Source organism: Alligator sinensis, unplaced genomic scaffold (assembly GCF_000455745.1).
Source record: "Alligator sinensis unplaced genomic scaffold, ASM45574v1 scaffold832_1, whole genome shotgun sequence".
NCBI lineage: Eukaryota > Metazoa > Chordata > Crocodylia > Alligatoridae > Alligator > Alligator sinensis.
The window spans coordinates 2,578,788-2,590,239 of NW_005842057.1; the positions used below are offsets into that span (position 1 = coordinate 2,578,788).

General features: G+C 44.6%; 1 protein-coding gene across 2 annotated transcripts in view; it reads right to left on the minus strand.

Moving 5' to 3' along the window:
- EIPR1 (EARP complex and GARP complex interacting protein 1) overlaps nt 1-11,452 on the minus strand; it is a 199,286-nt gene that overhangs the window by 166,704 nt on the left and 21,130 nt on the right. For both annotated transcript variants that reach the window (XM_025203386.1, XM_006022970.3), the window contains exon 2: nt 677-760. In XM_025203386.1, coding sequence (XP_025059171.1) covers nt 677-760 — 84 coding nt within the window. The remainder of the gene's footprint in view (nt 1-676; nt 761-11,452) is intronic.

The window sequence follows — 11,452 nt, forward strand, 5'->3', positions numbered from 1 at the left end:
CTTTGGCAGAGGTTTTTGCTGCTTTTAGCAGATTCAGCTATTAGGTAAAAGTGCTGAAAAGCCCCACCAAAGCACACAATATATACAGACATTGCAAGCCAAGTCAAACTGGCACGATGCCTCTTCTGGGCATGCACTGCTCTCAGCGTGGGGGCACACTGAGCTGAAAATAAAGCAGTTTTGGGGAGATGGGGGAGTGGGGTTCATGTCTGGAAGCAGCCTGGAGGCTCAAATCCTGCAAGCACTTACACATGTGCACAGCTTTACCCGTGCAAGGAGTTCCACTGAAGCCAACCATGGTCTATAGTTGCATATAAAATTTAAAGGAAAAAAATAAATATTTTAATTGGGTTTCTTCTGAAGTAAATGGAGCAACATGGTAAAAGAACTGTCAAGTATACTTGTTAAGTCACAGATTTGATTTTATCAAAAACCTTGTTTAACAACATTGCAAACTTCCATTCAGTCTTGGGAAAATGAGCGAAGAAGGAAATACAAAACAATTTATTACAAAACTGCATTTTATACAGCATAGTATATATTTTTTTTTTTTTTTATGAATTAAAGCATCATTTAATATTCAATCTTGGCAGGAAAATGGATCAATACACTGTTACAAAAATTAAAGAAAAAATATTTCTGCTACATTATCCACTCGACTTAGACAAAATATTACCTGGTTATCATATTTCAGAGACTGCGTCCCAACCAAAAATCGTATTGCATCCGTCTCTGCTGTCTGAGGTGTCAAAGCACGTGCCTAAAGAAATAAAAAAGCCATTATTATAATACTATAATGTACAGGACACGCCCAATATTTCTTGAACTTACAAGATTCACCAATTCACACATTAAATACTTCCCCTATTGTTAATCTGTTTTGACTATTTATGCAAGTCTTTTAACATATGGTTTGTTTCTCATGTTTGTGAAGTGTGCAATTCTGATGCTATACCAGGTGTGTCTCATAAGGGACCATATTAAATGTAAAACGTACTTTTACAATTTCTGCACTAGATAGCCATTAGGCCTGTGTGAAGCAGCAAGTATTCACTTCGGATTTGGATTCAGCTGATTCAGAGAAACAGTGATTCAATTCGGAGATTTGAATCACTGTCCCAATTTGATTTGGCCAAATCAGATCCGAAGATTTGACGCCACTTCAGAGATCTGGCCATAGACTAAACAGGCAGCAATCCTCACCACGCTGGACACGGCTGCCTCCAGCTGGTAAGTCTGTTGTGCTGAGTGGAGGGCAGAGGGAAGGGATTGGGGCTGGGGCAAGCTGCCCAGATGCCCCCTCCCCCGGCTGGGCAAATGGCAGCAGGGCATAGCCCCCACTTCCAGTGCTACGATGCCTGCATCCCAAGCCTCCCTGCCCCAGCTGGGCAGCTTGTCCCAGCCCAGCCGGGACAGTGGAGTTCAGGATACACACATGGCAGCACTGGGAGTGGGGGATGTGCCCTGATGTCGCTTGCCCAGCAGGGCGGGTCAAGCGGTGGCAGTGCCCACATCCTATGCCCCCCTGCCCTGGCTGGGCAAGCGGCAACAGTGGAGTTCAGGATACACACATGGCAGCACTGGGAGTGGGGGATGTGCCCTGATGTCGCTTGCCCAGCAGGGCGGGTCAAGCGGTGGCAGTGCCCACATCCTATGCCCCCCTGCCCTGGCTGGGCAAGCGGCACCAAGCCCCAATCACTCCCTCACTGTGGGGGCATTGATCTGCCCTCCCCACGCCCCTTCCCTTCCCCCTCTGCCCACCACAACAGACTTACCAGCTGGAGGCAGCTGTGTCCAGCGTGGTGAGGACTGCTGCCCGTTTAGTCTATGGCCAAATCTCCAAAGCAGCAAGAAATCTTTTCTAAATCAATTCAGAGGCTTCCAATTCGATTTGAACCTTTTAACTGGTCTCCCAATTCGATTCAGATTCGGTGATTCAGCTGCCAAATTGGGCCAAAATCTCCTTTGAATCAAAATCAGCTACTGCAGCTTCACACAGCCCTTATAGCCATCTATAATCTGCCACCTCCTCATTCAGAGAAAGTGTGTGTGTGTGTGTGGGTGGGGGGGAAAAAGAAAGAAATGTCTACAACACTGCCCTACTAGGGATGTAAATATTGTTTAAATAAATTACCATTTAAAACTCCTCTAACGATATCAGTTAAACGGTTAACCAATAATGCAACAATTAGGTCTGTTAGTCCCCTCTCTCCTTTTCCTCCCTCCCTCCCAAAACACTGGCGCACTGCAGGGAGAGGGAGCAGAGTGGCATTCTGTCCCAGGCAGCAGGACCAGCCGCAGTGCCTACCTGGCTACCTTCCTGAGATACCAAGCCGATTTCCTACCCCACTAGATCACATCCCAAGCTAAATGTTAACTGTAATGCATTACCAGTATAAACAGACTTGCTGGTTAACATTTCACATCCCTATGCCCTACCACACCTAGAAGAGCAGCTGACAAGCATGCCTCACCTTTTCACTCTTGCTCTGAGTGAATCAAATCCTGGATTTGTAAGGATTTGCGAGTGTAATGGATGTAGTGAGGACCAGCTATTCTGCACTATTTTCCTCATGTCAACAAGCCACAATAATGTTGCTTAATGCTGTGACAATATCATATTAAAACTGCAGAATTTGCATTGCACCTGATCTGAAACAGCCCAGATCTGTGGATTATACCAGCATGCTACAAGGCTTGTATTTAAAGGGCTCATTTTCTAGCAACTTGAAGCAGTGAGAGAGAATGATTGTATTATTTTCTTTGGCTATTTTTCAAATCCGGAGATAATTAGGTGCTATTTTGTTTTGTAACAGTCTTATTCTAATTAATGATAAAAAGATACTGAAAATTTTGGAGAGACATGTTTTAAGCCTATTAAAATAAAATAGATAAAACAAAAACAATGAGTATTTTAAACAGCATTTGAAAAGATCAACTTAAAGACTTTTATTCAGTGACTGTTTATCTAGAGGTTGCAATCAGATTGGATCTGTGTTTCTGAAGGAATTCAGAACTTCACTGAATGAATAAATATTTCAGACACTAGATGGAACAATGATTTACATCCAACACAATTTTTCACTTAGACAATAAGTAAAATGAGTTAATCAAAAACTAGCATCACCGCAAACATTTATACAGATAATGAAATCAATAAAAAAAGTGATTCAACTGGCAGTTTTTGTTAAAAACCAACACAATGGTGTATCAATAAAGATTAACATAGCCAAATCTACACAATGTAATTTAACTACCTGTATTAGGCATAGATGAAGTCAATGGGTAAGTACAGGCATTACAATTAGATCAAGCTAACCAGGTTTAACTTGATCTAAATGCCCACCTCATATAGGCATGTGGAGAGTTTAATTTGACCCAAAAAATGGCATGCCTAATCCAAGTTAGTTCACCTAAGGACATGAACTAACTTAGGTGGAGAAAGGGTTAACCTGATGTAGGAAGGGGCTCACCTGGCAAATGCCTGTGCATGTTCAGGTACATCCCCTGACCCTAATAGGGCTGTTTTTACCCCTCTAACCCCCACAAACTAGCCAAGCTCTCCCCACACCTGCAGACCTGCACCACAAGTTACTTATCTTGGGCTATTCACTCTGCTCCCAGCAGCAGCAGCAGACTACCTGCCACTCCTGATCTAGGCTCAAAGCAAGCCTTCTAAACCTAGACCAGGTGTGGCAGATGCTTGTTTGTACCAAATGTCACTAATCTCTAACATTCAGAGACTATATGCCAGAAAATAGGACAGTAACCAATTACAAAATTTAAAAAATTGTGCTGAACTCAAGTTTACATTGTAGATTTTTCCCAGAGCTATGGCAAGGGCTCCTTTTCATTTCATGTTGCCCTTAAGTGATTTTCAATGAATCACTAGAAATAAACCAACAGTTTGGCACCTCCTTCAAGCAAGTAGAGCCTCTGTTTCTATAACTGGAGCAGAACAAAAGACTTCTTGGATCTTTGATGTAATAAAGGTGTGACAGATAAAAGTGGCTTCTTACTGCTTCTTACAAATAATCTCTCAAGGGAGTCTTACCTTTTTGAAAGCAGAAGCATATCACTTTCTACAGGTTACCCTCATTCATAACAAATAGAACATGCATCTGGATTTATCACATTCTGAATTATTACTGGAGGCTCACCAGAATCTGGGAATGCTCAATTCTTAAGATTAATAGTTAAAATTACTTTTTGGACTTTCAGAATCCAAAGAAACTATGGGTGTAACTGCTGCGAGAATCAATGGAAGATGCAAAGAAGACAGAGCCTGGGAAAGAAGGAAGACCAAGAGCTGAGATATATCACATTCTGTAATAAAATACACATCTTTGTCACAGAATGTGGTATACTTCATCAACACACTCAAAGACTTTATGGAAAGTATGTGGGTGAAACTAAACAACCACTATGCTCCAGAACGAACAGGCACAGAAACAAAAAGGTCAGACATATCCAGTCACCTCTGGGGCTAGGATCAGACATTACACAAACAGGTTTAAGTGATCAGAAACTGGTTTAAACCCACTGCCCCCAGGGTACCACAGCTGGGGTCTGCCCACCCTGAGTGCTGCCCACTCTGTGCACAGGGCAAGCAGCAAAATAAACCCCTTCCTGCTCCCTCTGCTGCACACCAGAGGGAGGAGGAATAACCCCATTGTCTGTCCCCGCGCCTAAGGGGCCCTGCTGGCCGGTGCCTGGCCATGCCCCCGCCCTGCTACTGGAGCTGCAAAGGGGCAGCACCCCCTGCCATGGTATACCATAGTGCAAGCCTCTTCTGGGAGTTAGAGCTGCCACAGACTGCGCGGGACTAATAGCAGCACCAGGGTGCAGAGGGGACCATAGCCCCCCCATCCCAAAAGTGCCCACACAGTCCATGGCAGCTTTCCCTGCCCACAGCACCCCACCCCTGGGAAGAGGCTTGCACTCTGGGACACCAAGATGGGCCAGAGCCCCCATCAGGGTCATACACCCCTTGCCACTGAAGATGCCAGGTGGGAGCATGGCCAGATGCCGGCCAGCATGGCCCCTTAGGTGGGGGAACAGGGAGCAGGGTAATTCCCCTCTCTGCCCCCAGGGGACTGCAGTGGGGTCTGCCCACCCTGACTCCCACTGTTGCTCACTCCCTGCCTGGGTCAAGCAGCAGGATAAGCCCCCTCCTGCTCCCTCCGCCAGACGCGAGAGAGAAGGAGAATAACCTCCTCCTTGCCTAGAGGGCCGTGCCAGACGGTGTCTGGACGTGCCCCCACCTCACCTGGCAGCTACAGCAGCAAGCGGGGAGTGACCCTGATGGGGGCAGCAGCCCCCGTCAGTGTCCCAGAGCATGAGCATGTTCCCGGCGGAGGGGCCACGCTGCAGGGCAGGGAAAGCTGCCTCGGATTCTGTGGGCCTGGGCACCTATGGCCCCGTCCAGGCCCCAGTGCCACTGTTAGCTCCACGCAGTCCATGGCAGCTGTGATCCCCACTCATGGCCCCCCTGCCAGGAAGAGGCTTGCACTCCAGGTCACCATGACAGGGCTCTGCCCCCTCACTGCTCCAGCAGCAGGATGGAGGCATGGCCACATGCCAGCCAGCAGGGTCCCTTAGGCAGGGAGCAGGGTTATTCCCCCTCCGTCTGGCGGAGCGGGCAGGAGGGGACTTATTCTGCCGCTTGCCCCGTGCACAGAGTGGGCGGCAACGGTAGTGGTCGGGGTGGGCAGACAGCGTTTTAAGTGAGAAAGCCAGTTTCCTCACTGGAATGGAGGTGTAGCACACTGAAAAAGCTGTTGGGTCTGGCTCCCTCCCAGCCCCATGGAGAAGGAGAGGTGTAGCAGGCTGCTCAGCCAAAAGCTAGAGGTTTAACCCAGTCACAGCTACTTCCAAAGTAGCAGCAACTTTTGGGATGAAGAGGAAAGGAAAGACATGACACTGATGAGAAGAGACTGCTCCTGCTCCATGCAGCCAGCATTCAGTCATGACTGGAAAAATATTTTCTTCATTCTGCCTTCCCAAAGCAAGGTGTGCATCTTATTTGGGATCATGTGGTAGATCAGAAAATATAGTAACAAATCACTCTATTTCTGACTTGACAGTCCCTTTTACCCAAGGGAAAAAAAAAAACTACAAAATACAGTCAGAAGCCAGGCCTGGGAACAAAAATGTGTAACTTCACTGGACAACAGACAAGGTTTCATATTCACTTAGAGGTATTCTTTTAGATCTCTTCAGGCACTTTTAGAACATTTCAAAGGGCAGCTAACCCTTTGAAATGTTTCCAGGATACTTGAAATGTTTCAATTGTTAAATGTGTCCACACCTTACACTGCACTTGCTTCTTAACCAGACCTAAACAAGAACACTTTGTGCCCAAAAGCTTGTCTGACATCACTCTCAACTACAGCTGGTCCAATAAAAGATATCACCCAAAAAGAAAAAAAATACTTCTTGAATAACCACAGAGAGTAACTATAAATGGATCAATGTCAGAATAGCAGAAAGTTTCCAGTAGAGTTAGAGGGGTCTGTTCTAGGTCCAGCGTTAACATTTTTATTAATGATTTGGATGCAGAAAGAACTTCCTTGTCAAGTTTATTGACAACACAAAACTGGGAAGGCTTGCAAGCATTGGTACTTCAAACTTAGCAACTTATATGGTAAATATTTCAGACAGGAATTGTCTTTGTGCAGCACCTCACACAATGAAGTGCTGCACAGTGAGGTCCTCCTGGTCCAAGATTAGAATTCCTAGATGGTAATACAGACAAGAAAAACTAAACTCCTCTTACTCATCCCTCCCTCTCCCCCCATCTTAATGAAAATGTTGGTGTTAAGTCACTGTGTAATGCAGGGGCGTCGGGGGGGGGGGCAAACCAGGGAGAATGCCCCAGGCCCCGCACTTTGGGGGACCCCCTGGAGCCGGGCCAACTTTGTGTCTGGCCACTCATCACCCCCTCCTCCCCACTGCCAGCACATTCGGGCCCCGTACCCTGCTACAGTCATCTCTGGCATAATGCCATAATTGTCCGTATCCTGTCTCTTCCACCCCGCATCCGCCCCGCAGAAACAGGCATAACCTAATTCTCCAGAAAGATCAAAATGCAGAATATCCCATCCTCGCAGTTATTCCTGCTACTAATTATGTATTGGTTAATGCTAGCTAAAACTGAAACCTAAAGTCTAGGAAACCGCTATGTTTACCTCAAAGGGTTAGAAGCCACAGCATTGCATAGATTGCTATATTACAAGATCCATATGAGGTTTTCCACTTACCAAAGAGAGGTCTATCTAGCAAGGAACGTATGGTAAACGTAAGTTATTGGTTTGTATAGAATGACTGAATATTCGGAGGGGGGGCCGGAGAGGGTGTTGCGTAGGACAAAACAAAAACAAACCACATTTAATTGCAAGTCTACACGGTGCCTACTGCATTAGAGTCATGGCCTAGGTAAAGCCTGTAAGCACCACCACAATACAAAACATTAAATAATAGTTTCATTTTTAAATGTAAGTCAAGGGATAACTTATAATCAAAATAAGGAAAGTAACAAAAATATGCAGACCCCTTAAATTACAAATCTAGGTCAGATTTTTCACCAGGAAGAACTGAAAGAACAAGTCTGTGACAGCTGAAAAGTATGCCTGTGTGATAAAGGTGCTTGCTGAAGGCTCTATGAAGATTATATCAAGTGTTTTTCTGTATTTGTTTAGATATTAAGCGATATGTTGTTGCTAAAAACCTAATTAAAGTTTAAGACGTAGTGAGGCCTTGTATAAAGTAAGGCCTAGTAAATTTAGCAAAGCCTAGAAGTAGTAAGGCCCTGTGGCACAGTTAAAATTACCTTATCAAAGAAATGCAAGGCTTGTACTGCTAATTGGTCAGTCTAAGGACAGTTGAAGAAAAAGGAATCTGAGTGGTTGTACGTTATCAGTACCATTCAGAAGCTATAAATGAGCTGGAATATTTGGAAACCATTCAGAAGGAAGAGACAGCTCTGTAAAAGAATTAGTTAGCTGTTGCCTGGATCAGTGGGCCCATAGACCTTGAAGAGACCAAGAACTGCATCCCAGGGTCCTTTCCGGTACCCCTTTGAACAGTGTCGTTCGGGGATGCCTGACTTTGCTGAACTTTGAGGACAAGAAGCTTGCTGTGTATCAGGCATCAGAGGAGACTCCCGATACGTTGCCGACGCTAATTGCTTTTGTCTGTCATTGTTTGTTTTGTTACTACGCGTAGTTGTGTTTTTGTTAAGTCAATAAACCTTTCTTACCTTTCTACCCCCGACCATACTCTCAATCCCGAACCCTCCGCAGGCAGCTGGGACACAAGTCAACTGAAAATATTGTAAATATAAGCTTTGTATGGCTTGAGTTTACAGATATTAAGAAAAGGAGTTCTATAAACAGGGATAATATTGAGTTGATTTGATTGATACCCCAAACAGGCATTGTAAGTACTTAGAAAAAAAAAATTATAAACAAGCAATCAAAATCCAAGACAGGCAATACCGAGCAGACATTGTCTCTGCAGCCAACATAACAGAGGCTTTTCAGGACTGTACAAATCTGCAGAAGTCGAGTCTTCCCTCAGACAAGGTTCCTTGGGTGAATTTGATATCTTTTATTAGACCAACTCAAATGGTTGGAGAATAGTTATTAAGCAAGCTTTCGGGTTCAAAAACCCTTTGTCAGGCTAAGGAAGCTTCAGCAGTTGGTGTGTGCTCTTCTCATGCATTTTTCAGCTTTGTAAAATAAAATATATAAACTTATTCTGCAAAAATATCTGCAGACTTTCCCAGTAACTGATACATACCCCTAAATTTTATAAGACAAAAATGGAAATAATGGAGCAAACCCCAACTTAAGCTTTCATTTTCAGAGAAGTCCTCCACAGATTACACAAACTAAGACCTGATGAAGAACGTCCTGCATTTGAAAGCTAGTCTAACTTTGTCCCAACTATGCAGTTGGTCCAATAAAAGATATCACCCTAAGAAATCCTTTCCTCTTGCATAACTCCTGGACCATCAAGGCTACAATATGACTAACATGGGTGGGCAAAATACAACCCACGGGCCAAATCTAGCCCAACAAGGGAATTTATCTGGCCTATAGCGGGTTCCTCGGCCCCACACAGCCCAAGCACAGGGGGCAGCCCATGCCATGGCACATGCAGCTGGTACCACTGCCCCCAGGGCACGCGGTTGGGTGGGGGCAGCATGGCAGCAGGACTCAGCTTCCCAGCAACCCACAGGGCAGTAGCTCCTTTTGGCTGCCACTGAAGCCACCACCACTGCCAGACCTGGCCCCACTGCCCAGGCACCCTGGCCCACTGGGGACACTAGTCTAAAAAAGTAGGTGGGATCTCCATGGACCCCACACAATCAAGGCATGCTTGGCCAGGCAGATAGGATGGTGCTGCAGGTGGCCAGAGTAGCATCCTTGAGTGAGATGGGTGGGCAGGGCTGAGATCTTGGGGTGGTGACAGCATGGGGCCAGGACCTGGGATAGAGCCGTGATCCCCTTTCCACACGTCCCTGCCCATAGTACCAATGTCCATCACAGGGATGTGTGGGGATCATGGTTCTGCCCCAGGTCCCAGGCCCATGCTGTCACCGCCCCAAGAACTCGGCCTCAGCCACTCATTCTGTTCCCAGATGCCGCTTCTGCCCACCCACAGCCCCATCCTATCTGCCCAGCAGAGTACGCCTTGCTCATAGGAGTCGGGGGAGGTCTTCATGGATACCCTGCCTGCCTGGTGCCCTTGGCAGTGTGTACGGGTGGATAGGCCCGGGGACTAATAGGATCAATTGCTCCGTGCCCTGCTCCACCATGCCAGGCCAGATCAGGACCACCCCCCCACCCAGTCCTCCAGCCCAAATAATTGCCCACCCCTGTTCTAACACCATACAAGATAACTAAAAATTGGATACGGAACAAGAAGTTGTACAGATTCAAAAGAATGGTATTAACAAACTCCAAAGGGAGTCCTAGTTGATTCTCCTCAAACCATGGGATTAGGTATTTCATGTATTTTTTTTCTTTTTAAAAGTGACAAAAATAATCTAAATTCAAAACAAAGGGAAGGGAGAAATAAGAGAACACAGCAAAGACTCCAACTGTAAGGAATACTTTATACAGAGGAGTTTTTATATAAAAACTCAGATAGCCCAGTAGATCTTCATGTCTAAAAAGCTGTCATATTTTATATACCACATCTAAGACAGACCAATTCATGAAGAAAAAAAAAAGGAAAAAACCCCCCAAGTATATTATAATATAGAGTAAAATTCAATGCTGATGCTTTTTTATTGTTTAAAAAGCTTAGCAAAGGAAAAGAAAAAGAAAGAAAAAAAGGGGGTGTATTTATACATCTTTAAAAATAGAGAAACACAATGCTGAATATCCTAAATAATAGTTATGCTGAAGAGTACATGAACCGGTAAGACAGAATCTAGTCAAGTGAATATAATGAACTGGCATTTTCATTTATGGCATCCTAAAGCACTTTATGGAGCTATGAATTACATATCTGGAAAAGAATAACTATATGTATGCAAAAAAAAAAAGCAAGCATTTATAATGCATCATTTGTTTCCAAGGTGCTAAAGCTGCCATGCTTTTAGAAGCAGCAGCACAAGCTCTGAATGGATGTGGAATAAACATCCTACCTCTCCACTAACACAAAAGAGAAGTCATAATACTGCTCCAAATAAAAGAGACAAAGAGAAAGAAGGTCCCTAACAAGTGAGCCCAGCAGGTTTATCAAAAAAAAACAAAAAAAACAAAACCACATTAAGCTATTTTATAAATATCATTAAAGGTGCATTTGTGACATATCTGTGGCCGTTTTGGAGTTTGACAATATTTTTGTGCCATGTCCCATTACGCAATTCAAAAACTTGTGAATAAGTGACAAATACAGCAATGCATTTTTTGTTAATATGCACATATGTGACTGTGAACAAAGGTCTCCCTTCAAAAACAGACAGCATAAAAGTAATTGGATCAAAAAGAGTATCATACTCATAGAGGACTAATTCTTCTTTCAGTGTGATGTATAACGACAACTCTCACCATATTAGAAACGCCAAATTTCCTCGGCTTGAGAAGCGCACCATAACATAGCATAGCAGAACACAACCTAACTTTCAAAAATATTTCCCTACTGTTGACCCCCAGATGTGGTCAGGGAACCAAGGTAGGTTTGAGAAGTTTGTCCCTAAAAGCTTGAGAAGCTTCGGAATAACTAAGCTTAAAGGAATTGTTATACAAGACACTTTAATGACTTGGCCCTAAAATACAGAAAGTAAATAAAGAACAATGAAATATAAGCAACTGGGGGTGCACCAATGCTGATCCAATTTCTGATACACAGCCCAGCAGCTTGAAGAACAGTATCTGGCTGGTAAGTCTGTTTTGATGGAAGGGGAAGGGAAAGGACATGGCGGGGCGGGGGGGGG